Genomic DNA, 24,540 nt, shown 5'->3' with positions numbered 1-24,540 from the left:
GATAGAGATGATTCTGCATCAACACACACACACACACACACACACACACACACACACACACACACAGTCATCATGTCTGTATTGAGTGGATCATTTACAGCTCATTCGTGCTGAATATGCAAATCTTCAGAGCAGTGCTACTGAAGCAGGGACCCGGGGTCTTTCAGGAGCTCCAGGAGTCCTTGAGGAGGCTCCAGGGAGATGTGAAGAGTTCCTGGGTCTTTGTGGAGGTTGAAGGGGGCTGTGAGGAGGATGCAGAGGTCTTGGATGAGGTCCCAAAAGACAACTTTGGACAGAATCCAGAGATAACTGAAGATGTTGAAGGTTTTTGAGGATGATCAGGTCTAAGTATATACTTAAGGGTTTCAGGGGAAATTGACTGGAGTCTTTATGGAGGTTGAAGGGAACTATGAGAAGGATACAGAAGTCTTGGACAAGGTCAAGACATCAAGAAGAAGAGGGTTGTTTTGGATGAGGTTCTGGAGATGGCTGAAGTTGTTGAAGGTTTTTGACACACTGGGGAAAAATAAAAGTGTTTGAGAAGGTTCAGGAACCTTTGAGAAGGGTGTCTTTGAGGATTCAGAATTTTCTTCAAGATCAGAGGATTTTAACACAACACAACCATTGAAGGTGGATCACATGACTACTCGTATGTGGAAGCAAATGTAGTGAAGTATTGAGCAGACATTTTTCTCAGGAGTTGATTAAGTGTATACATAGAGGTGTTTATGGAGGATCTGGCATCACTGAGGGGGTTGAGAGTGTATTCAAGAACAACCCAGAAGTTTTTAGAGAAATCCCATTAGTTGTGGAAGTTTAGGAGAATCCAGGGGTTTAAAAAAATGGCTTTCTAGTTATACTTGAGGAGGTTTTGGGGCCTTTATGGATGTTAACGGTCTTTGAAACATGCTTCAGGGGTGAGGCTGACGTTGCAGAGAAGGTTTCCTCTGCTCTTAGGTGAGTGGTTGTTTACCCAAAGTCCTTAAAGAAGTTCCAGACGTAACTGAAGAGCTTGAAGGTTTTTGAGGAGGATTCAGACATACCAGAAGGGCTTCCTTGATGAGGTCCTTGGGAAACAGGAAGAGTTGAAAGGGAAAAGTAGAGATGTTTAAGGATATTCCAGGCATCCTTGAGAATGGACATTATCTTTAAGGAGGTACATTAGTCTCTAAGATTGCAAGAGTCAATTAAAAGATTTTGGGGCATTCATGTCTTCTTGACATGTACCAAGGTTTTTAAGGGTATTCTCAAGATCTGAAAGGAGGTCAAGGAACTTTAAGGATCCACAAGTCCCTGAGGCACTTGGCTGCAAAGTGAGGGTTTAGTAGGTTCTTATATTCAAGTAGTCTCTAAGCAACCAAGAGTATCCAAGAGTTCAAAAAGATTCCTGGGACACAAGGTGAGATCAAAGGTGTTTTATAGAAGTTCCAGTCAGCCGTGAGTCATTAGAAGAGGATCCAGAAGATAATGAAATGTGTTTGTCAAGAGATTCTGGGGTATTTTTGGATGGCTACTAGAGGTCCATGACAATGTTCCATAGGTTTTTAAGGAGACGTCCTTAGAGAGGATCCGTAGTCTTTGTTGGGGACCCACCAGTTTTTGAATTGCTCCCTTCTCATCCATGATTTGTCTGGGACTCAGAAGTGAGAATTAGCCGTTTCAAGATTCCAATTTTACAATCTTTTAAGCATTTCTTAGAAGGATGAAGGGGTGATTGAAGAGGTTCCACGAGTCTAAGAAAGTTTTGGATGTTCTCGGGTATGGTGAGGTGTTGCTGACACACGTCCCTAAAGGTATTTCCCAACCTATTTGAGAAGCAGAGAATGTAGATCATAAGGATTAAGGTGTGTCCGAGGAGGTTGTGGGAGTTATGTTGCCAAGGGCTTAAGGTTTTTGGAACAGATTCAAATTTCCTAGAAGATTTTCCTTGTTTTCCATGAGGATCCTTCATCAGGGAAACATTTAACTGCCTCTTTCTGGAACAGTCAGTCCTTATTGTCCTCACTCCCAGATCCTGGATATTACCTTGGTGAGAGAAAGGTTGTTATTACTGGTAGAAATTATGGTTAAAACTACAAAAGGGCAAAGTCATAATGAACAAGAATCAAGTGTTCAGTGATTGATTGAGTCGTAGATTTATTTGTCTTTAGAAGGCAGTAATGGATCTGTAAGTTTCCATTCCAGGAGGAGGGTTGGCATAGAGCGAGGAGGAAAATAGATTTTGATGGAGTGAGAAAGATGGATGAGAGAAAGAGAGCGAGGAAGGGGGAAGAAGGGGGAAGGCTGAGCAGCAGGGGGAGGGTAAAGAGATGACTGGAAGGAGAGAGAGAGAGAGAGAGAGAGTAATCGAGGTTGGAGTATATAACCAAGCTGTTCGTCGCTCTCTGCCTCAGTATCACAGCAGCCGGCCGACACACACACACACTCACACATCTCGTTTTCTGGATATCAGAGCATTACAGCAAACCTGACACTGAGACGACACACACTCTTTTTCTCTCTCACACACACACACACACACACATACATTCACACTCAACCATACATGTGGATTTATCTCTGTGTGTGTGAAGACTGAAGTATGGACGATGTTGCCACCAGGTTCGTAAGCTCTCTTACTGTGTGTGTGTGTGTGTGTGTGTGTGTGTGTGTGTGTGTTTGTGTGTGTGTGTGTGTGTGTGTGTGTGTGTGTGCGCGTGCTACAGCTCAACAGCTGAGTTATGAGGCTATGTGTGTTTTCACTACGTTCTTGTCAATATATTGAGTCCAGGTAGAGGTCACCTTTAACCCGTCTCCATGTCTGCCTGCCTGTGTCTGCTCGTCTCAATACACGCACACACATATGCACACGCACATGCACACACATACACGCACACACATAAACAGGTGGGTGCAGACTTGTACAATGTAGTGTTGTGCTGCATTGTTTCTGTGTGTGCGCGTGTGTGTACATGCATGTATGCAGTGAGACAGCAAACAGCGTGTCATGATTCACTCAACTGTGCAGGTAAAGGTGTTTTTTTTTGTGTGTGTGTGTGTGTGTGTGTGTGTGTGTGTGTGTGTGTGTGTGTGTGTGTGTGTGTGTGTGTGTGTAGCTGGTGATGACTAGCACAGATTGACTTGGCGGGCTCCCCAGGTGACGCTGCATCACTCATTCAGCCTCCTGACACACAAACAATGACACACACACACACACACACACACACATTGTAGGAGGTGTGTAGCTCTGTGTTTTTGTTTCTGTCAACTTCAAAGGGAAATATTTCTTATTTGAATAATATCCATTATTACAAAAATAGAAAAGACACAATTATTGTCAGGAAAACAAACGACTGAAGCACCTGTTCTCTGCTGCAGGAGTCTCATCTGTTTGTTGTTGCTCATCACTCACAAACTGTAGGAGGACACAAATAACTAACAACCCACTGTCTGTGGTGAGTTCACTGTCTGTAATAACAGCAGGACAGTGGAGCATCTGTGGTTAGTTCACTGTCTGTAATAACAGCAGGACAGTGGAGCGTCTGTGGTTAGTTCACTGTCTGTAATAACAGCGGGACAGTGGAGGTGTGTTAAAGCAAATGTTAAGTTCTCGATAACAACAGTCAGTCACACTGTTCACACTCTGTTAGTGTGTGTGTGCCTCCTCTCTGTCTCCATCTTGGTTCATATCAGTGACGCAGCTTTATGTTTACACTGTGATGTAACAATAAATGAGGAACAACAACCAAACCACCTGTAACCTGCTGTCAGTCTCACTGACTGTGTGTCTGAACCACTGTCTCTGCTTTTTCACTTATAGAATCTCAGGTGGTTCCACAACCTCCACAGCATGAACTTCACAGATCATTCAGGTGAGCTGGTTCCAGGTCCTGGTCCAGGTCCTGGTGCTTCACTGTCATGGTTACACCTGTTGAAGCTGAGCCACTGTGAGCTGAGTTAGTTTCACCTGTGGATTTCCTGCTCTGATGAGTCAAATGTCCACTGTGAAAACATCCACCTATGTCCCAGTCAGCTGCCTCTCCACCGGCGACGGCCAGAACCTAAACTTTAACTACGCACCTTTAGCCATAACTCACAAATTCATACACTAATTATGACACAATTTAATATTTTTCAGATTTTTCAATTCAAATATCTAAAAGGATAAAACGTAGCAATAGCATTTTATAACAGTCAAATGTCAACTTTGCCGTGACATCATAATGTTCTGGAAAAACACCTCTGGATATTATTATTATTATATTATTATTCTAACTATTAATCAGGAAGCAGAGACTTATTTCCTGGTTGGTGGAGGAAACAACCACGAGGAGGTGGTTCTAGTTTCCTTGTTTATGGCCCCACACCTGTCATCAAGGTAACCCTGCTGCTGTAGCCTGATCAGGTGACTGTGCAGGTGAGGTCCGGCCCAAATCCAAAACAGGTACATTGATTGAATCGGGACATGGGTGTTCTGTTGTGATAATAATCAAACTCGTTTCAGGGCCCAGTCCTGCGTGTTTCTGCAGGTGAACAGTGAATCCTGTCGTTTTTCATTTGGAGGACCTGTTGGTCACTAGATGATGACATCACTGCAGGACCTCAGTTAAACTGTGGAGACATTAGCTGCTACTGGTACAGAACCAGTATTGATGCTGGTGCTAATGCTGGTGATACTGGAGCTGCTCCTGTTTCTGTTTGTCTGCAGAGAGACTGGACCAGTCCAGGCAGTGGTGGTAGATTAATACCACCCCCTCTAGGAGTGTGTGTGTGTGTGTGTGTGTGTGTGTGTGTGTGTGTGTGTGTGCGCGTGCGTAGCAGCAGCAGCAGCAGCAGCAGGCTGAGCTACTGTTGCATTGCAGTGACCTCCAGGAGCTACTGCAGCACTGCTTCATACACACTGAGGGAGAATAACAGCGTCTGCTCTTTTCAGCTTTCTGCCCAGTCTTTCTTTCTTTCTTTCTTTCTTTCTTTTCAGATGAACAGACAGAAGAGAGATAAATTCAGTCTTTCATCACCACCACAACATGTTGTTTGAGACCATCGACACAGTTTCTGTTCTTGAAATCTGAACTGTAAACAGCCTTTAATAAATACAGCGACGGTTTCACATGCAGTGAATCCAGGGAGCAGATCAGTCACAGGTGGAGCAAGAGAAAAGCTTTATAAAACACTTTTAGTCCAGTGATTCTAAGTCTTTAATGGCTGAAATATCTGGAGGTTACACAGTCACACAGTTTAGAGGAATTTTTGATAGAACAAGCACAAACAGGACACACAACTGTGTGTGTGTGTGTGTGTGTGTGTGTGTGTGTTGCAGCAATCAAAGGGGAGGGGTGGAGGATAGATGAGGACAGGAAGCAGAGATAGCAGACAAATCTGCATCAACACCACACACACAGACACACACACACACATGCAGACACACAGGTAACCAGTGTTTCTGTCCTGTTTCACCCTCCAGGACACATTACTATAACTGCCAGTTACATTAACATCACAAACACACTCTCAGACTGTGTGTGTGTGTGTGTGTGTTGTGTGTGAGTGTGTGTGTGTCAGATATAATCCCAGCTGTAAATATTAAATCAGATGCAGCAGCTGTCTCTCTCTCTCTCTGATGCTGCAGTTGAATCAGCTGATAGATTTTGTTTTCATGCTGCTGTTCAGCGTCTTTGATTCTGACTTGTTTTTCCATACATTTTTCCACCTCATAAATCACCTTTTAACGGAGGAGGAAACACGAGGCTCAGAGGCGCCACAGTACGACAACAGCAGTAACATCACAACTAAACCTCTTCACGTTCTTTTTAAGTGTGGAGTGTTTTTACCCTCAGCGTTACTGCAGAACTAGGACAGGTATTGATACAGAATGCTACAGCGTCCATGCAAGTTGTGCTTTGATGCATTTTGAGGCTACAGCTGTCGCCATCTTTGTGTACAGTTACCACGGTTACAAGTGCCTCTGCGCTGCAGCAGCACAGACTGACTCACCTCAGTCAAGTTGTGTCTGTTTGAACAGAACCGTTCTCTCGTCCAGAACCGTTGTTCCCGCTGACCTGGGTTCAGTGCAGCTACCTGAGCTGTTGAGTCACCTGTTCACCAGAAAACTGCTCATGTCGCCGGGTAACATCAGAACTCGTAGAGGCGATTTAGATGACATTGTTCCAGGATCGTTCTCACTCCTCCTGACAGCAGCACAAAAGACGTGGCTGAAAGTAACGTTAATGTTCCTCCACACCCACAGCTGTGTATAAATGTCCCGGTGCAGCAGCGACCTGATAGCCGAGGGTGTTGGAGCACAAACCACAGTTCGACTCCCAGCAGCCTGGTGCACATCACCTCTCTGTTCACTGTCTAATAAAGAATTGTCTCTGTGCTGCTGCACGTTGTAGTTTGTCTCAGCCGTTTCGTTGCTGCTCAGTGTCTGATCCAACAACAGGTAACGTCAGAGACCATCACTGACACACACACACGGCTTTACAAGCTGTTTCTTATTAACAGCAGAACAACAGGTGAAGCAACTGAATCATCATCTTAACACTGAAGGAAACCGACAGTGTGAGACTCCACAGATGTTGCTACAGAGCTAACGTTAGCATGAACAGCTGTTTAGACCAGTTCAAAACAGCTGGGACTCACCGCTGCTCAATAAGAAGGTCTGAGCAACGGGGGTGTGAGGGATTAATGATCTGAGTCACAGGTGTTAGTTCATCTTTTAATTATGGGAGAGAAACAGTCCAGTGATGAGGACACGATGGGATGTGTCCTCAAAAATCTTTTTCCCTGCGGCCGTACCTCAGCAGCACAGACGACAAATACCTACGTATATTTTACATTTAAAACCTGAATCTGCAGATGAACCAGCTCCAGCTTCTAGTTCCAGTCTGTGGTTATTTCCCCAAACATCCAGTGTCAGACTGCATTTGACCTGATGATGCTGGATTAAAGTCAGAGGTTATTATAGTTCATCCTGAGGGGAACACGAACCACTTTTCACACACAGAGATGTTTCAGTCTGGACTGAGGTGGTGGACTGAGTGACGTTAACATCTCTTAAAATAAAATTTATATAAATAAATTAAATAGATTCAGTGGGTCAGAAATAGAAAGTTTCCAAAAACGGAGTCAGTGAAGAAACAGAAGCTCTGATCTGTAGAGACGTGGAGTGTTAGTGATGTTGACCTCTGCATGAAATACACACTCTGTTCAAAGTCAAATCCAAATTTATTTCTAGAGCGTATTTAAAAATGGCAAACAGCTGAACAAAGACATCAAGAAAAAAACGGACACAGCAAAACAAACGAGGGAGGCAGCTGATCAGGGCTCGACATCAGCAGGCGAGTCCAGAGCCTGGGGGCCAAGAGCCGGAGAACCTGCTGCGTTTAAAGTTAGTGTGAGGGACGGTCAGCAAGTGTAGGGTCGTAAAAGGTCTGTGATGGGGGGGGGTGTTTCACTTCTCAGTGGGTAAAGCTTCACACACGTCACAATGATCCAGACTGTAAGTTTACCAGGCAGCAGAGAACAGTCTGGAAGCTGAAGTTGTACCCCTCCCCTTTGATTGTTGCAACATTCACTCACACACACACACAATGCAGCTGTAGCTGGAGGGAAGCTACAACCTCTACTGCTGTAGTCACAATGAGAGGCTGCTCAGCCAAATACAGCAGGTGAGTGTGTGTGTGTCTGTGTGTGCATGTATGTGTGTATGCTGATTTACTGTGACAAGTCACCTTGCTTGGAGCACATAAACACACCCACAGACCCACACTGAAACACACACTGCAGGGTTTTCTAGAATGACAGTGTTCATCAGTGTGTGACAGACAGGCTGCACTGCTGTCAAGCACACTGCAGGAGGTGTGTGTCTGTGTGTGTGTGTCTGTGTGTGTGTGTTACATTCACATGCTTGTGCTCAGTCTCTGCAGCATTACCTGCAATAACATTATTTTTAGCTACGACCTCCAGACCAGGTGTTGTGCCCTCTGCACATAGAGAACCTGATGTTAGTCCTGTGTGTGTGTGTGTGTGTGTGTGTGTGTGTTCAGTATTAGAGACGGGTCTTTATCTGTGGTTCCTCCTGTTTTAGATTTGATGATGTGTCAGTGAGTCTCGTCTGGTTTCTACCTGCTCCTGTTTTAATTGGCTGTTAATAAAACTCAGCACAGATGAACCTCTCCTCACTTCCCCACATCCTGCCACCGGACCTGCTCTGGTTGGCTGCGTCAGCACATTCAGATTGGGTTCAGTATGAACATCATCCTGTGGGAACAGTCGTGCAGGGTAATGAACAGAGGGTTGGAGGGATGAGGAGGGAAGATGACGGCAGCCGACACACTGGCGCACTGAGTACACGCCATGTTGCTTTTTGAATCAACGTGGAGTATTTTGGTAAAATCTCCCATTTCCTGTTGAGCTTTTATTTTGGAACGTGTTGATTTTTTTTCTTTTGATTAGCTGAAAAAGCTCCAAATTGAAACTGATAGGAAACTGAAAGTGAGTGTGTGTGTGTGTGTGTGTGTGTGTGTGTGTGTGTGTGTGTGTTACCTGACACTGATGGATGATTTCATTACCTGTACGATGCCCACCTGAGCCCGTCTCTCTGACTCTCTGGCCTGTTTCTTCTTCCTCTCTGTTAAACGTTTCTTTAATTTTCTGTCGGAGTCGAAGTGAATCTTGTTTCCTGCTCACGCTGAAACGTCTCTGCGGTTCATTCATGAATCTCTCAGACTGATTCACTTAAGTTTTCTGACTCTGCTCTTTTCTAAATGAGGTTCTGTCCTCGGTCCGTTCTCTGAACTGAAGTCACGTCTGACTGACGAGTTACAGGAAACAACAGGCGGAACATTTGTATGTCGGTGCAGCTTCTCCCCTCCATATTCATCAGGCATCATTTCCTGAGCAAATATTACATCTGCATATTCTCAGACACGACAAGCACCAGTGAGTTTGTTCACTTGTTTATTTAGTTTGAGCTGCTGACCTCTCGTTTTCAGACTGAAATGATAGAACTTCACCCACTCAGCAGTTAGAGACACTGACCCTATAAATGGAACATCTGTTTATTCAATTCAATTCAATTCAGTTTTATTTGTATAACACCAAATCATAATCTACATTATGATTTGGTGCTATACAAATCAGAGGTACAGCTGTATATTTGTTGTTATTATTTTCATTGAACTACAACATTCAATTCAATTCAATTCAATTTTATTTGTATAGCGCCAAATCATAATATACATTATCTCAAGGCACTTTACAGGGTCAGGTCAAGACCTTACTTTGTTACAGAGAAAAACCCAACAGTTCCCACAAAGAGCAAGCGCTTGGCGACAGGGGGGAGGAAAAACTCCCTTTTAACAGGAAGAAACCTCCAACAGAACCGGGCTCAGGGTGGGGGGGTCTGCCTCGACCGGTTGGGTTTAGGAGAAGATAGAAAGAGGGGGAGGGGGAGGAGAGGGGAGAGAAGAGAGAGAGAGAGACCAGGAACAGCTGTGTCGGTAATGGTGTTATCAGTAATAATGACAGGTAACAGTGGTTAATAGTAAAGATGAGTAGTGGTGGATCTGGATCCTGCTGCTCCCGAGGCAGAGATACCTGCAGAATGAGGACAGAGAGAGGGAGAGAGAGGAGAAGCACAAACTACAGGAGAGAAAAAATACAAAGTTAATGGCATGAAGTCATCGAGAGAGAGAGAGAGAGAGACAGAAATAGAGAGAGAGCGCCCAGTGCATCATGGGAATCCCCCAGCAGTCTAGCTCTATAGCAGCATAACTAAGGGATGGGTCAGGACATACCCGAGCCAGCCCTAACTATAAGCTTTACTAAACAGGACAGTTTGAAGCCTGATCTTAAAGGTAGAGAGGGGGTCTGCCTCCCGAACCCACACTGGGAGCTGGTTCCACAGGAGAGGAGCCTGATAGCTGAAGGCTCTGCCCCCCATTCTACTCTTACTAACTCTGGGAACCACAAGTTGACCTGCATTTAGAGAGCGAAGTGTCCTATTGGGAAATAGGGAACTATGAGCTCTCCAAGGTATGATGGTGCCTGACCATTAATGGCTTTGTAGGTGAGGAGGAGGATTTTAAATTCTATCCTGGATTTTACAGGGAGCCAATGCAGAGAGGCTAACACAGGAGAGATGTGATCTCGTTTCCTAGTTCCTGTCAGTACTCGTGCTGCCGCATTCTGGATCAGTTGGAGGCTTTTTACTGAATTTTTGGGACATCCTGACAATAAAGAGTTACAGTAGTCCAGTCTTGAGGTAACAAATGCATGAACTAGTTTTTCAGCATCCTTTAGACATAGAATGGGTCTGATTTTAGCAATATTGCGCAGGTGGAAGAAGGCTGTCCTAGAGACTTGCTTTATATGTGAAGTAACATAATTTACTTTCATTGTCTTAGTCTCAAATAGAATGAGCAGATTTTTAATAACAGTTTAATATCACTTTATCCATTTCCCTCAATAATCAGCACATTAACGCGCAGTGTAATTAAACCACATCTCAATTCCTGCAGTAAATGGGGCCATCGAGTGTTTTCAGTTGTTTATGTGGAGGCAGGATTCAGTCTCCTTCAGTCTGAGGTGATTTACTTTGCTAAGCTAAACCAGTTTCTCAGTGCGAACGCTGTTTCTTCAGATAACCGCAGCGACCTTCAGATCCCAGAGCAGAGCCCGTTACTGTTCACATCACGACCGTCAGTTCGGAAACACAAACCGCTTCATATCTTCAGAGCAGCAGCTGCCGGCCAACAAAGACCAGGCGTCTTCAGCCCTGCGTTTCAGGGAAAGGTCAGGAGCCTCGTGGTCTCTCAGGGGGAGGACAGTTTGGCTTCAGTGATGATCCTGACTGGACGTCACTGTCCCTCAGCTGCTGTGTGTCTCAGCTGTTAATCCTCAGTCATGTTTTTAATCTCCTTCATATTTCACTCACGTTTTCTCTCTTTGTTTCACAGACTGTTAAACAGAGGTTAGTTTGACACCAAATTTAATTCTCTGCTCGTCTTCTCCTCTCATCCTCCTCTTCCTCCGCTTCCTCTCTCTCTGATGTAATTATCTCTTCACCTCCTCTCCTTCACCTCTGAAACCCCCTCTTACCCCCCCATCTTCCTCATTACATCTATCACTTCACTTCTTTTGCTGTCGTCCTCATCTCCCCACTTTCCCTTTTCCTCTCCTTTGTTTCGTTTTGTTTTCTCTCTTTCTATTATCCCCTCTTCATCTCTCCTCCTCTTCCTCTTTGTTCTTGTCCTCTTCTCTTCTTCTTCCTCCTCATCTCCTCTCCTTATCTAACCCCCTATCTTCTCTCTCCTCCTTCTTTTCTTCCTGCTCCTCCTTCACTTCTTTCTTACTGCTGTCAAACAGGAAAATCACAGCTTGTCCTGCAAAACTATTTGGCCCCTGGTGGATAAATCTAGATCAGGTTTTGAGTCATGACCCCCCCAGAATAATCGAGTTGATGTTTGTGAATGTAAAATAAAAAATAAAGAATAAAAATCATTCCTTTACTTTTGTGACTCAAATCGTTTGTAGTTTCAGTCGTTAACCAAGACTGACCCGTGAAGACTCATCGTTATAGATCAGCTTTTAATTAGTGTTGCCTTGACTTTTAATTTTCTTATTAGAATTTACAGCTGTGTCTCAGTTCAGCCTCGTCCTTCGGAGGCTGCATTTCGAAGCCTCCTTCTTTTCCTGACCTGAACCCGACATATCCCAAGATTCATTGCACGTTGGTAATGAAAACAAACAGCACTGACAGAGAGCACAAAGATTACGCTTTTATCAGTAAGAACTGGGTTTCTGCAAGTTTTGTGAAGAAAAGTTATGTGTTGTTAAGGTTGCTAGGCGACAGGAGCCGCACTTGGATGGATGTGGTCTCTGAACCGGGACAAATTTACTCTGTGTTCATTTTGTTTTTATCTTTTCTCTCGTCTGCAAAGAACTTTCCAACCTTGATTTTGAAAAGTGCCAAAACAAGTTTATTATTATAATTATTATTAATTATAAATGCTAAATAGAAGGAGTGTGTGTGTGTTTGCCTTAGATAAACCCCCTCCCTCCTCCTCCTCCTCCTCCTCAGACACTGCTCTTGTTGTGACCTTTGACTTGTTTTTATGATTCTGGACTGTGAAGCTGACTCCTCCTCTTCCTGTTGCCGCTGCAGAGCGTTGGTGTGAGCGTTATGGGGATCTGCCGGGGGAGCTGCTGTGCGTGGAGCTGGAGAAGGAGCGTCAGGGTTTGGGTCTCAGCCTGGCAGGAAACAGGGATCGTTCCCGCCTCAGCATCTTCGTGGTGGGACTCCATCCCGGAGGACCGGCAGTGCGGGACGGACGCATCCGGGTTGGAGACGAGCTGCTGGAGGTGAGAAAGGTTCAGATTATGGTCATTACATATCGACAGCACCGTGTTCCTGTGTGCTGTGTTCATATCTTATAAACATATTCATACAGGAACATGCAGCAGTTAAAGGTCAGCATTTCAATTTCTAAACGAGACTGTCCTAAAGAATGAGCCCACAGGTCGACTGTCAGCAGGTTATTATGAGCCAGAGTTAGGTTTTGTTGCTGGGCAACAAAATGTTAGGGCTCAAAGGCGACTCAGGTGAGTTGAGTCTTAAACATAAATAACTTGACTTTCTGATCAGAAGCCTCTGTCTCTTGCAGCTCGACTTGCAGCCGTTGTAACTATAGTTTCTGTCATTTTCGTGGGTGTGACCGTGTCCTGTTGATAAGAGTTGCACAGCAGCTGTTCTGGGATCAGTTATGATATTGCAGCATCATGTGCAGACGTGTGTTAAAACCATACTTTGAGCCTTAAGAGGCAGCGGCAGCAAGGAAACAAGCAAATGATGCTGATGTATCATCTGTGTCTGAGATCTGCAGTCGGTCTGAGACAGAGACCGAGCAGCTGCTTTATTACTGATACTGTGTTAATGCTTCAACAGTATTTTACTTCTGGAACTAACAATTTGTTTCATTATGGATTTTCATTCTGCTGATTATTTTTTTCAGTCGATTGTTTAGTTTGTTAATCTTCACATACAAACACAAAAAAAAACCTTCTCCAGCCCAAAGCTCAAACTCATTTATGCGGTTTACTTGAAAAATGATGTAAATGATCATGAAAGTAGCTGCCAATGAGTTTTCTGTCAGTCGATCAATAATTATACTGTAAGAAAGCATCATGTTTTATAAAGTCTCCACATGTTTATGAAGACGAATATGAGTCTCACAGAGAAAATAAAGTTCAGTGTGTTTCCACCACTTACATCATTTTACATCAGGGGCTCCAACACGTGGCTCGTCTCCTGGTTTAGAGACGCTCACCTGACATTCTGGAAGATGCTGAGTTACTGATGAAGTGAGAACTGAGGAGCTTCCTCTTCTTCTCTGGTTTCTAAACAGATGTACAGTCGTTTACCTGCAGTGCTGTGATCATGTCTGTGCTCAGGTGCATGACTCAGGTTTCTGACCCTGATGTGAGCTTCAGGTGTTTCAGGTGCAAACTGTGAGTTCCTGATGTCGATGTTTGATGACCTGACGCTGACACGTGTCACAGCTGGAGATGAGACAAGAAGAAGAATCAATGACCAGTAAATGTGAAGACTGGAACAGCTGGAGGGAGATTTCCCATTCATCCAAATAAATATTCAACACTCTCTCTCTCTGTGTCACTGTGGCTCGCTCGCCCCTCCTCCTCATTGCAGCTGTGTCACATGAAAAATTAATGCTCAGCTGAGGAAAACCTGGACAATTACAACACACACACACACACACACACACACTAACAAACAGTAACACACACACACATATTCTAAGTAGATACAACACAGGTTCATTTACAATTCTATCTTGGTTTGTGTGTGTGTGTGTGTGTGTGTGTGTGTGTGTGTGTGTGTGTGTGTGTGTGTGTGTGTGTGTGTGTGTGTGTGTGTGTGTGGGTGTGTGTGTGTGTGTGGGTGTGTGTGTCAGTGTGTCAGTGTAAATGAGATATTGATTTACCATTTGTTGAAGCTGGTAGCTCCTAACTTGCTAGTTTACGGCCTCACAGCTCAGTGACCTTTCAATTAACGCCTGTACCAATTTAAAGTGTGTGTGTGTGTGTGTGTGTGTGTGTGTGTGTGGTAGGTTTTGTTGTTCCTCACATTATAGGTCTCTACTGTAAATATTAAAATTTGATTCTTTCGACTGTATAATTTCATCTTCTCTCTGTTTTTCTGGCAGATTAACAACCAGATCCTTTATGGGCGGAGCCACCAGAACGCCTCAGCCATCATTAAGAGCGCCGCCTCCAAGGTGAAGCTCATCCTGCTCAGGTAGGACTGCAAGGCATGCTGGGAAATTAAAACAAGCATATGCATCTGTTTAAAGGCGTGACCTCACAGCTGCAGTGTTTGGTAGTGGGCTGTGTGGAGATGACGTCATCTGGATGATTGTGTGAGTCAGACCCAGACCTGTCCCTCCTGTGCAACAGCCTGTGCAGCTGCAAACATTTCATCCACACTGGGAGACATTTTTGTGTTATTACTATTTTTCAGTCACTATTTCTTTATGCATGTGTCCAGCTATGTAGCTGCACAGGTACACGACGTTCTTGCTCTGAAGCCTGAGTAAATTTGTGATTGTGGGTTAAATAAATAGAAATGAGCAGACCTGCACACACGAGCCTCTCTCCTGGCGTCTAACATTGTCTCGTCTTTTTCTTTTAAATTGATTTTTGTTACCAAGCAACAACATTTAATGACAAACCACGTTGAATAAAAAGATCCAAACAAGAGGAACAAATACAACCTCTTAATGCAATTATATATGTTTATGTATATATTACAACTTGTGTTTGTGCATCACCTCTTAAACATGAGAAAATAGAAATACAAAAAATTAATTCAATCATGAAATGAATAAAAATATAAAATTAAAGATGGAGTTAACAGGATGACGACACAAGTGACACAGCAGCATTTGAAGGTTTCGCAGCTTTGACATCAGAGAGTTCTCAGTTCACTCATTCAACTGTGGTCGACTATAAAAATATCACATTCTTATTATTATGTTGCCTCCAGTTCTGGAGGTTGAATCAAACACAACAGCTAAACATCAGCTCTTGCAGACATGATAATATTAGACATTGATCGAGATGTTTATCGTTTTTAAGGCAATAATAATGATTTATTGTGGTTATAATCCCACAGAACCAAGAAAATAAATAAATAAATAATAATAGGTGTTTATATTTTTTATGGCAATAATAATGAACCAACAAAACAAAAAATACTCCAATTCATTCTGAGCTTTAATCTTTGTTGTTGGACATGTAAATATGAAATATTGGACAAATCTGCAGCTGTTTGACACGAGACAAAGACGCTCTCAAACAAAACACAGTTAAATCATAAGTTAGTCACGTGCTCTACGTCCTGACTTTGCCTCGAGCTGCAGCTGCTGCAGCATCAGGGAACTTGGCAGGTTCCTCCTGCTGGAAGGTTGATTTTACCTGTTTCATTGTTTTTCAGCACTCTGTGATTAAATCTGCTCTCATCTACACCCCAGTCCCTGCTGCTGCCGCCTCGACCCAGTTTCAGTGTGAGGATCAATACAGTTTCATTTCATCAAATCCGGAGAAAAAGGGAAGATAGAGACGGAGGAGTCACAGAGGGAATGAAGACAGAGGCGGTGGTGGAAGCTCCTGCAGCTCTCTGCTGCCTGAATGAGACGCTTTCAGGGATGTAAACACACTTTTCCCTCCATCACCACCGTGTAAAAGACTGGGATCTCTATTGTGTTCAGAGAAAAGGAAGCTTCAGACCAAATTAAAGTCAAATCAGTGTGGAAGAAAAAGCACAAATCTGCTCAGCTCGCCGTCTGCAGGTCGGCTCGGCCGGCTCAGGGAGTTTTGGTGATGGCAGCAGGTTAGGCAGCATGATAATCGAAAGGAGAGTTTCTGTTTAAGAAACACTTCACGTCCTCCTCTCCCTGAACACATCACACCCTGCCTGCCACTACCTGCTCAGAAAAACACTGCTCTCTTGCAACATCCTCTGCCCAGAGCCTCCTGTCTTCCATTGTCAGACACTCATCCTCATTTCAGGGTCACGATGAAGCTCCTTGAATCACTGAAAGTGGCCTCAACTTTAATGGCCCTACATCATTTCAGTCTAATGTGAAGATGAAGGGAGGTGTAAATGCATTTCTCTGAACGATGCCAGAGGTAAACAGCAGCAGAGTAGAAGCAGAGCCTCAGAGAATCAGCAGCTCTGTGCTGAGCTCTACAAAAAAGTAACGGCACAAAACACAACGTTAGACATTTGTTGTATTATATGATAAGAAGTTTGAATAAATCTTTGGTTCATTATTCAAATATTTAGTCCAGGTGATGAATGGGAAACACTGAGGTGGATTTACCAGGTAGAGAGAAAGAAGCTTCCCTGCAGAGCTTCATCCAACAAACGTCCATGATGCATGGATGTTACTCACAGTATGCCACTGAGCATGCTCAGACCGTGTGAGGCTGTGTTGTAATGTTCCACCTGACTGATCTAACATGTAGCTGCATGTTACTCTCTTGATGATGCGTCTTTATAATAACAGTGAAATACTGCACCACTGGCTTCAGACCAGGTTTTTGTTGGTCAGTCTCTTTCTACGGCCTCAGGATCACAGTGCTCCTGACCACGCCTCATTTTTAGACCAACGTGCCTGAGCGGATGTCGCTCAGTGTATTTGCTGTTTAACCAATGTGGGCGCTGGATGGGAAAATGACAACTGTGTTGATCTGCCGGTGACTCCAGAGTCTTCGTCAGGTGTTTTTCCCCATCGTGTCTCCAGAGCAGCTTCACTGCTCCTTGACATTGATTCTCAAGTCTCTGAACTCCACTGGAGGCGAACACCATTCTTCCTGAAGATATGATGGTGGAAAGTGTCGTAACCACAGGTGTTCAACTGGCCTGGTCCCTGTGAAGGTCACAGGATATGAACCATCAGTGACCCCTTGTGTCCTGTGGACGGAGACACTGTCGTCCTGTTTCTCACTCATTCCTCAGACTTTTCCCTGAACTCGTCACCGTCTCTGTGCCTCAGGCTGTAACCTGTCACTTCACTGTCACTGGAGGATCTGTAGAGCGTGATGCACACAGACAGACGTCTTGACTCATAGAAAACAGACGGGGACGCTGTGCTACAGACAGCAGCTTCCTGAAACTTCACAGTCTAAATTAAAACCTGCTGTTGGATCTGAAGGAAGAAGCTCTGTGTTCGGCGTCAAACCGTCACAAAGCTCTCGCTTTAAGACGTTGATGAAAGCCAATAGGAGGAGACAATGCTTCACGTCCAGAGACGAGTCCTTTGAGACGTGAGAGGAGCTGAAGACGGGGAATCTCTGCAACAGAAGATTAAACTCTCCTGGCCTCCTCCTCCCAGTCGACTGCAGAAATGAGCTTTCTGCTGCAGGGACTGATTTGCAGCTTTGAAGAGAGCAGGTGTGTGTTTTACCGAGGTCTCATTAAGACCGAAGCCTCCCTCGTCAGGCCGGGTCAGCCTCTGTCAGACAGGATTTAAAGGAAGCTGCTGCTGCGCACGAGTCAGGGAGGATGATGACACTCAAGGTTATCCATGTTTTGATTCATGGGGGGGTTTACCGTCCAGCTGCCAAAACTCATGTGATAAAAATGTTCAAACACTTGAGTCTTGAAGCAACGAACTAAACAGGCAGTAAGTGGTTCAGCCTGTGCTGCGCTCACCTTTTGTGCCCTGAGTTTCGCCTCTCAGGCCACAGGCATTCTGCTGTTTGCAGCCTGAGCACTTCGCTGTCGGTTAAAATTTTTATTTACAGTTAATATTCTAGTAAAAACACATAGAATTGAAGACGGTAAAGGTCTGAGAAAAACAGTATCTGTCTCCACTGATATTATTACAGCTGAAACCTGAAAGGTGTTTTACCAGGCCTGTGACAAAGGCTAACGTTAGCATCAGCAGCTGTTTCCTCACCAGTCTAGAAGAAACGTTGTGAGTTCAGCATCAAACTTCATCCTTCACTCACCAACATCTGTCTCCAGAGGTGGAGACAAACAAAGATGTTAACTCTTGTCTCTATCATGTCTTTGCTTCTGGTTAGCATGCTAACCAGCTAGCCCTGTCTCATCATCACTTTCCATTAGAAACTCACCGCAGCCTCCAATCTGCCCTGACGACGTCGCTGCTCAGAGGACGAATCATAACCTTGTGTTGTAAATGAAACAATGGCTGCAACAATCAGCAGCACCTGCTCCCAGAGAACCTGAACAGCCCCTTCAACAAAAACCAGCATCGTGATTTACTGAAGCAAGAAAACAAAAGATAAAAGGTTGAGGGTTATTCCAGGTAAACGTGTTCGGACTTTAATCAGCTCTGTGTGTGAAGCAGGAATTGTTAAATAAACCTGTTTGAATTGTGAGAAGCAGATATCAGCTCTGGTTTAACAGCATTAAAAACTGGTCACCTGACGACCTGTGAAACAGTCAGCTGCAGCGAGTGATGATGATGTCCTGTTGTTTGCAGCACAAATAATGTGTGAACACAACATCAGCTTTTTAGATGATACGTTGAAGAGCTGCTGTTACAGAGCAGCCTGATGATTCTCGTGGAGTCATGTTTGTGTCCAAAAAACACTTCAGGTTTCAACCTGATTTCAAATTCCTCTGGATTATTCCTGATTTCATCGTCTGCTTGATGATGTGCTTATTCATTATACTCAGATGTTTGTGTGACTGACTGAATATTTAAAGCTGTGCTGTAAAGACCGACTGATTAAGAGACCAAACTAAGACACAGAGTCAGGGGGAAGTTTTATGACCCTGAGACGAGACGATGGAGGATCAGAGTCTGATATAAATCCACAAGATCATCATCAGACAGGATCCTGCACTGTGTGTGTGTGTGTGTGTGTGTGTGTGTGTGTGTGTGTGTGTGTGTGTGTGTAGGGTGTTGTGCACTCAGGGATTTGAGCTCTTAGCTCTTGTGATGCAGATGAGAACCAGATGAACGTTACTTCATGCAGATTATAGCAGCTGAGAAAAGGAGCAGCCTGAATATGAAGCAGGACTCTTTTCTGCAGCTGTGTTTATAATTAAATGTAATCTACACAACTTTTGACCCAATCCCTCTGTGAAGCACTTGGACCAGAATGACCCGTCACGTCTCATCTGTCCACTGGAGGAGTTTACTCAGCAGTGTCCTCCGGTCTGTCTGTTCTTCAGCAGACACATTTCAGTGTCCTTCACAGTTGTTTCACTGCAGACGTTCTGATGAACCAACACTGTGCAGTTCCTCCTTCACTCTTAAACAGGCTCTGTTCTTCATGTCATGGATTCAACAAGATGTTGAAACTTGCCTCCAAGAAAAAAACGCAGCCTTTAGAAGATGTTGAATGATTTTCACCTTCAGTTAGAGACATAATCCATAAGATATATTCATAATTAGCTGTAGATATTCCTGCTCTGCAGAGGATGGACACTTTAGATTTTAATGAACTTTCCTCCCACTCCACGCTCGATGATAAATCACAGATGTGTGTATTTGAACCCTGCAGCCTCGGTCGTTGAATATTTCAACATCTGCATCCTCAGTCTGATGAATGGAGACGGACGAGTGTGTCAGTCAGACGTGAGGCGCTGCTAAACACCTCAGTCGCTCTGACTGATGGGCGGTTTGTTGTGTCGAGGCGTCAGGATGAAGGGCTCCTGAGCCGCCCACGCGTCAGCATGAGACATAAATCACCATCACAACAAGTGATCACAGCTGTTACTGAGCCGTAACCGTCTCTGTTGTCACAGCAGGAGTCAGTTTCCAGTCGGTGCTGCTGCAGTGACTTTTGTTGTTGTGTGTCAGTTAATCATCATGTGTCACCACCTCTGCATTAAGCTCGAAAGAAAATCACCAACATGTATTTATGATTATGTTTTAAATATAATTAATAGGCTTATTGAACTGAGGCTCTGAGCCTCTCTTCTGATTGGCTGACTGTTTTCTTAGTGATCCAATAAAATAAAGCAGATTTCAGGTAAACACTCAAATCCTGCAAGGTTGGATGGTGGGTCCAGGTGGGCGGGTTTATGGGCGTGGCTGAGGGCAGTGAGTTTGTTGTGACATCACAAAGTTCCAGAAGTCCTGACGGCTTGTTTTAAGGCTCAGTTTCTGAATACAGGCTGTGTGCATTTCTCTGTGGACTGAGGCTGAAAGATTCAACTCTGACCATCAGTCTGAAAATTTTCAATAAGATTTTAAACAGTTGTGAAACTGGTTAAATGTCCAAGTTATTACCCAGACTAGTTGCAAACTTCAACTCGTAGGCATGATTGATTGAGTGTGTAAGAATCCAGTTGGTGTTGGCCTCCGTCAGGGCTTTCCCTCCTCAGTGATCCTGTTTGTGATTTTCATGGACAGGAGAGTGTCCTGTTTGTGGACTTCAGAATCTCCATCTTCTCCTCCAACATTTAGCTGACACATGTGAAGTCTTATAATAGTCATATGATGTCAGCATCAAGCTGTGTTTCTCCGGCGGGTACGGTTGACGCCGCTGCCGTCTGTCACATCCTGACAGGCGCCGTGTTTGGATGTGACAGCGATGGAAACGTCAGAGAGCTGCTGGGTCTCAAACCTGCAGACAGGACCAGAGCGTTGATGCCTCACTGAGCATGTGCAGTAAAAACAGTATCTGAGAGTCCAAACTGCTCTGTCAGAAACATAAAACCCTTCTGTTCTTCGTTTAGACTGTACCTCAGTGTTATATTGGTTTATTTAAAAGTGTTGCAGCAGTTTTTCAGACAATATATATAAATATACAAACATATGTGGTGGAACTCTTTCATCCGGTCTCAGCTGTTCATAACAACAGTGTTTACATTCAACATTCATACCACTGTGTCTGCTTGTTTTCAGCCCTCGTCAAAATATGATGACTTCAATTTAAAGATTGATGGAGAATGTATTCGACAGGTTTTGGATCTATCCATCCATCTCATGTGTCAGTGCCTCGACCTCAGGGAGAAAGGTGTCATTTCTGACTGATGGGCCTTTAACTCTTGACATGAGTCTCATTGATTTTTCTGCAGCGCGACTGTTTTTGAACCAGCCTGGTTTTGTTTACATCTTTTTCAGGAACATTCACTGCTCACAAATCCACTTCTCTGACAGGCAGATAAATGTCATGTTGTTGTGTGAGTACTGACCTCAGCCTGAACAGAATCAGGTGGAGGTGACTTGTTCAGGTGGAGGTGATGCCCGGTTCGATCTGAGCACAGAGGATGTGCTTCTTCTTCCCATGATTCCCTTTGTGTGTCACATTGCTGCAGCTTGTCCTCGGCCCATGGCGGATCTCACCCGGTTATGATGATGTAGTGATTCTTATTTCTCTCCTGCTGGCTGCTCTGATTGAATGTGGTGGCGGCGTCGGGGCAGGAGGACACCGCCGCTCCCGCTGTGTTCAGCCAGGTGACAAAATCTCGTTACAGTCGCGTCCACAGGCCGCTGCTGAATGATTTATCTCTGGATAAAGGTCGCCACGGCAATGAGCAATGGGATGTCGTCAGGCAGGAGCCTTGCAGCATATCGCCATGGAAACAGAAACAGATAACTGTCACCCTGCTGGCGTGGTCAGACCGCCATGATGTCACAGAGTCTGACTGACTGTGTGATAATATTCAGTTTCCAAAGCAGTCAAATGATCATGGTACTGAAGGACAGACGGAGACGAAACAGCTTCAGTCTATAGAGTCAAGTTTTTATCAAAACAAAAACAACATATTACATCAGAGTCCAGAGGTAAAATTAATCCAGTTTGACATCAGGCTGCTGGTTTTAGTGGTGATACATCAAAAAACTAGAATCACTGCATCACGGTTGTTCGCCTCCACCAACCAGCAAAGTTGCAAGAAATATGGTCCCAATCTCCCCTTCCTCAGTTGAATAACAGACAGAAGTGTTTTTGCAGAACATTATGATGTCACAGTGAGGTCGACCTTTGACCTTTGACCTCCAGATTCTAATCAGTTCATCCTCGAGTCCAAGTGAATGTTTGTGCCAGATATAATGAAATTCCCACCGCTAGTTCCTGATATATCGCATTCACAAGAACGTCAGGTCACTGTGACCTTGAACTTTGACCCTTGCCACCACAAGGCACAGAAGGATGGGGGGGGGGGGCTGTCTGGGGTCTAAGGACAGAAGGTGTTGTAAGCTCCTTGAGGCAGATCTGTGATTCGTGATATTGATGTGACTTGACTTTATTAGGAAAACACCACCACTGAAACATTACTAAGAGAAATTTAAAAAAAATAAATGAATGGTGAGAAATTTGGAAACTAGTTTGTCATTGTGTGGAGAAGTTTCCCGTCCTGACGTCCTGTTGTGTCACACTGAGGTGAAACGTGCAGAGTAAATACAGTGTGTGCACAATATTGAACTGGGCTGAGCAGCGTCTGGCTGCAACAGAACATTAACATCAGTCTGAACGACGAACTGCATCCCACAGTCCAATGAGCGGTTACCTGCTCAGGTCCAGACGGAGTGAACACGTCCTGATTCCATTACTTATTATACTCACAAGCAGAAAACAAGTTGAACTGTATCATGAAGCTGTTGTCTGGATTTAAAGCTGAGTAACGGCTCCGGTGGGTGATGAGCTGAAAGAGTCTGACCCATAAATCCTGTTTCCTGTCGGCCTCACCTTGACCAAGGAGACAAACAATTCAATTCAATTCAATTCAATTTTATTTGTATAGCGCCAAATCATAATATACATTATCTCAAGGCACTTTACAGGGTAAGGTCAAGACCTTACTTTGTTACAGAGAAAAACCCAACAGTTCCCACAACGAGCAAGCGCTTGGCGACAGGGGGGAGGAAAAACTCCCTTTAACAGGAAGAAACCTCCAACAGAACCGGGCTCAGGGTGGGCGGCCGTCTGCCTTGACCGGTTGGGTTTAGGAGAAGATAGAAAGAGGGGGAGGGGGAGGAGAGGGGAGAGAAGAGAGAGAGAGAGAGAGAGAGACCAGGAACAGCTGTGTAGGTAATGGTGTTATCAATAATAATGATGACAGGTAACAGTGGTTAATAGTAAAGATGAGTAGTGGTGGATCTGGATCCTGCTGCTCCAGAGGCAGAGAGACCTGCAGAATGAGGACAGAGAGAGGGAGAGAGAGGAGAAGCACAAACTACGGGAGAGAAAAGGAAACAAAGTTAATGGCATGAAGTCATCGAGAGAGAGAGAGAGAGGGAGAGAGACAGAAATAGGGAGAGAGCGCCCAGTGAATCATGGGAATCCCCCAGCAGTCTAGCTCTATAGCAGCATAACTAAGGGATGGGTCAGGACATACCGAGCCAGCCCTAACTATAAGCTTTACTAAACAGGACAGTTTTAAGCCTGATCTTAAAGGTAGAGAGGGGGTCTGCCTCCTGAACCCACACTGGGAGCTGGTTCCACAGGAGAGGAGCCTGATAGCTGAAGGCTCTGCCCCCCATTCTACTCTTACTAACTCTGGGAACCACAAGTTGACCTGCATTTAGAGAGCGAAGTGTCCTATTGGGAAAATAGCACACGTTAAGAGTAATTGGGAATGTGTCAGTAACTGGGCAAAGACATTAACTGGTAATGGAGGGATGATGGGGAGGGTGGGAAGACATCCCAAAGAGGTGGAGGAGGGAGATGGTGAGGGAGCAGATATAAACAGTGTGGAGGGCAGATATGTGAATTCCCACACTCCTTTTTATTTTGCTGTAGACTTGATCGTTGTCTTCTTGTTTATCTGCTCAGCGATGATCCGTGGTGTGTTTGAGGTCAAATTGTTTTTATGTTTAAATGGATACAAAAATCAAGACTCTTACTCTTGTATCATCCACCTGTTACTGGTGTGTTTTGCTGTTCTGGTGATGGGGGGGCTCATTTGAAACCTTCCAGGAGAAAAAACGTACTGTAGAGCGGAGCTGGTAGATTAAGACCTGAACCAGTCAAGTCAAACCAAGAGGTTTTTCATGTGCTCAGGGCCTTTTTCTACCTGTTAAAGACATAAAGTGGAGCAGGACAAGCTGCTTCTCATTGTGAATTCTTCTCATTTTTCTTCCTTTTCAGCCTTAAGTTAGCCCATTAATGTCTGTTCTATAATGGAGTGAAGATGAGGTAATCATTATGTAATCATTGATGCTTTTACAGAGAAATTGTAATCAGACTGAGAGGCTGGAGATGGCATCTTTTGACAGAACAATAGATAATAATAATCATAGTCTTTTGATGGGGAATAGCTGATAATAATAATTTAGTTTTATTAAGTTCTCAGCCTTCATTTCCTTCCTCATCATCCAGACAGGACAAGAAAATGTTCCTACTGTTACCGTGTCCTCTCTTTTATGTGAAGTACTGATTATTTCTCTGTGTGACGTTGAGTGAAACAAAAGTAGCTGAAAGAAAAATCACTGGTTTGGTTGAATGGATCACTCTGTATGTTCAGTCTGAAGGAGGCTGTAATATTTCATGACCCTAACAGCATCAACCTGTTTTTCCACTTCCTGTCTGACATTAGATACAAAGCTG

General features: G+C 44.3%; 1 protein-coding gene across 9 annotated transcripts in view; it reads left to right on the top strand.

Annotated features, from left to right (window-relative positions):
• The window catches only part of patj (PATJ crumbs cell polarity complex component), a 117,872-nt gene that overhangs the window by 77,212 nt on the left and 16,120 nt on the right, over positions 1-24,540 (top strand). For all 9 annotated transcript variants that reach the window (XM_071486629.1, XM_071486627.1, XM_071486630.1 and 6 more), the window contains 2 exons: positions 12,149-12,345; positions 14,208-14,299. In XM_071486629.1, coding sequence (XP_071342730.1) covers positions 12,149-12,345; positions 14,208-14,299 — 289 coding nt within the window. The remainder of the gene's footprint in view (positions 1-12,148; positions 12,346-14,207; positions 14,300-24,540) is intronic.

This window comes from Trachinotus anak, unplaced genomic scaffold, assembly GCF_046630095.1.
Source record: "Trachinotus anak isolate AG129_WGS33_773 ecotype Australia unplaced genomic scaffold, CSIRO_AGI_Tana_v1 ptg000010l, whole genome shotgun sequence".
Taxonomy (NCBI): Eukaryota; Metazoa; Chordata; class Actinopteri; order Carangiformes; family Carangidae; genus Trachinotus; species Trachinotus anak.
The sequence above is the reverse complement of the archived record's forward strand: the minus strand, read 5'-3'. Positions and strand labels throughout refer to the sequence as shown.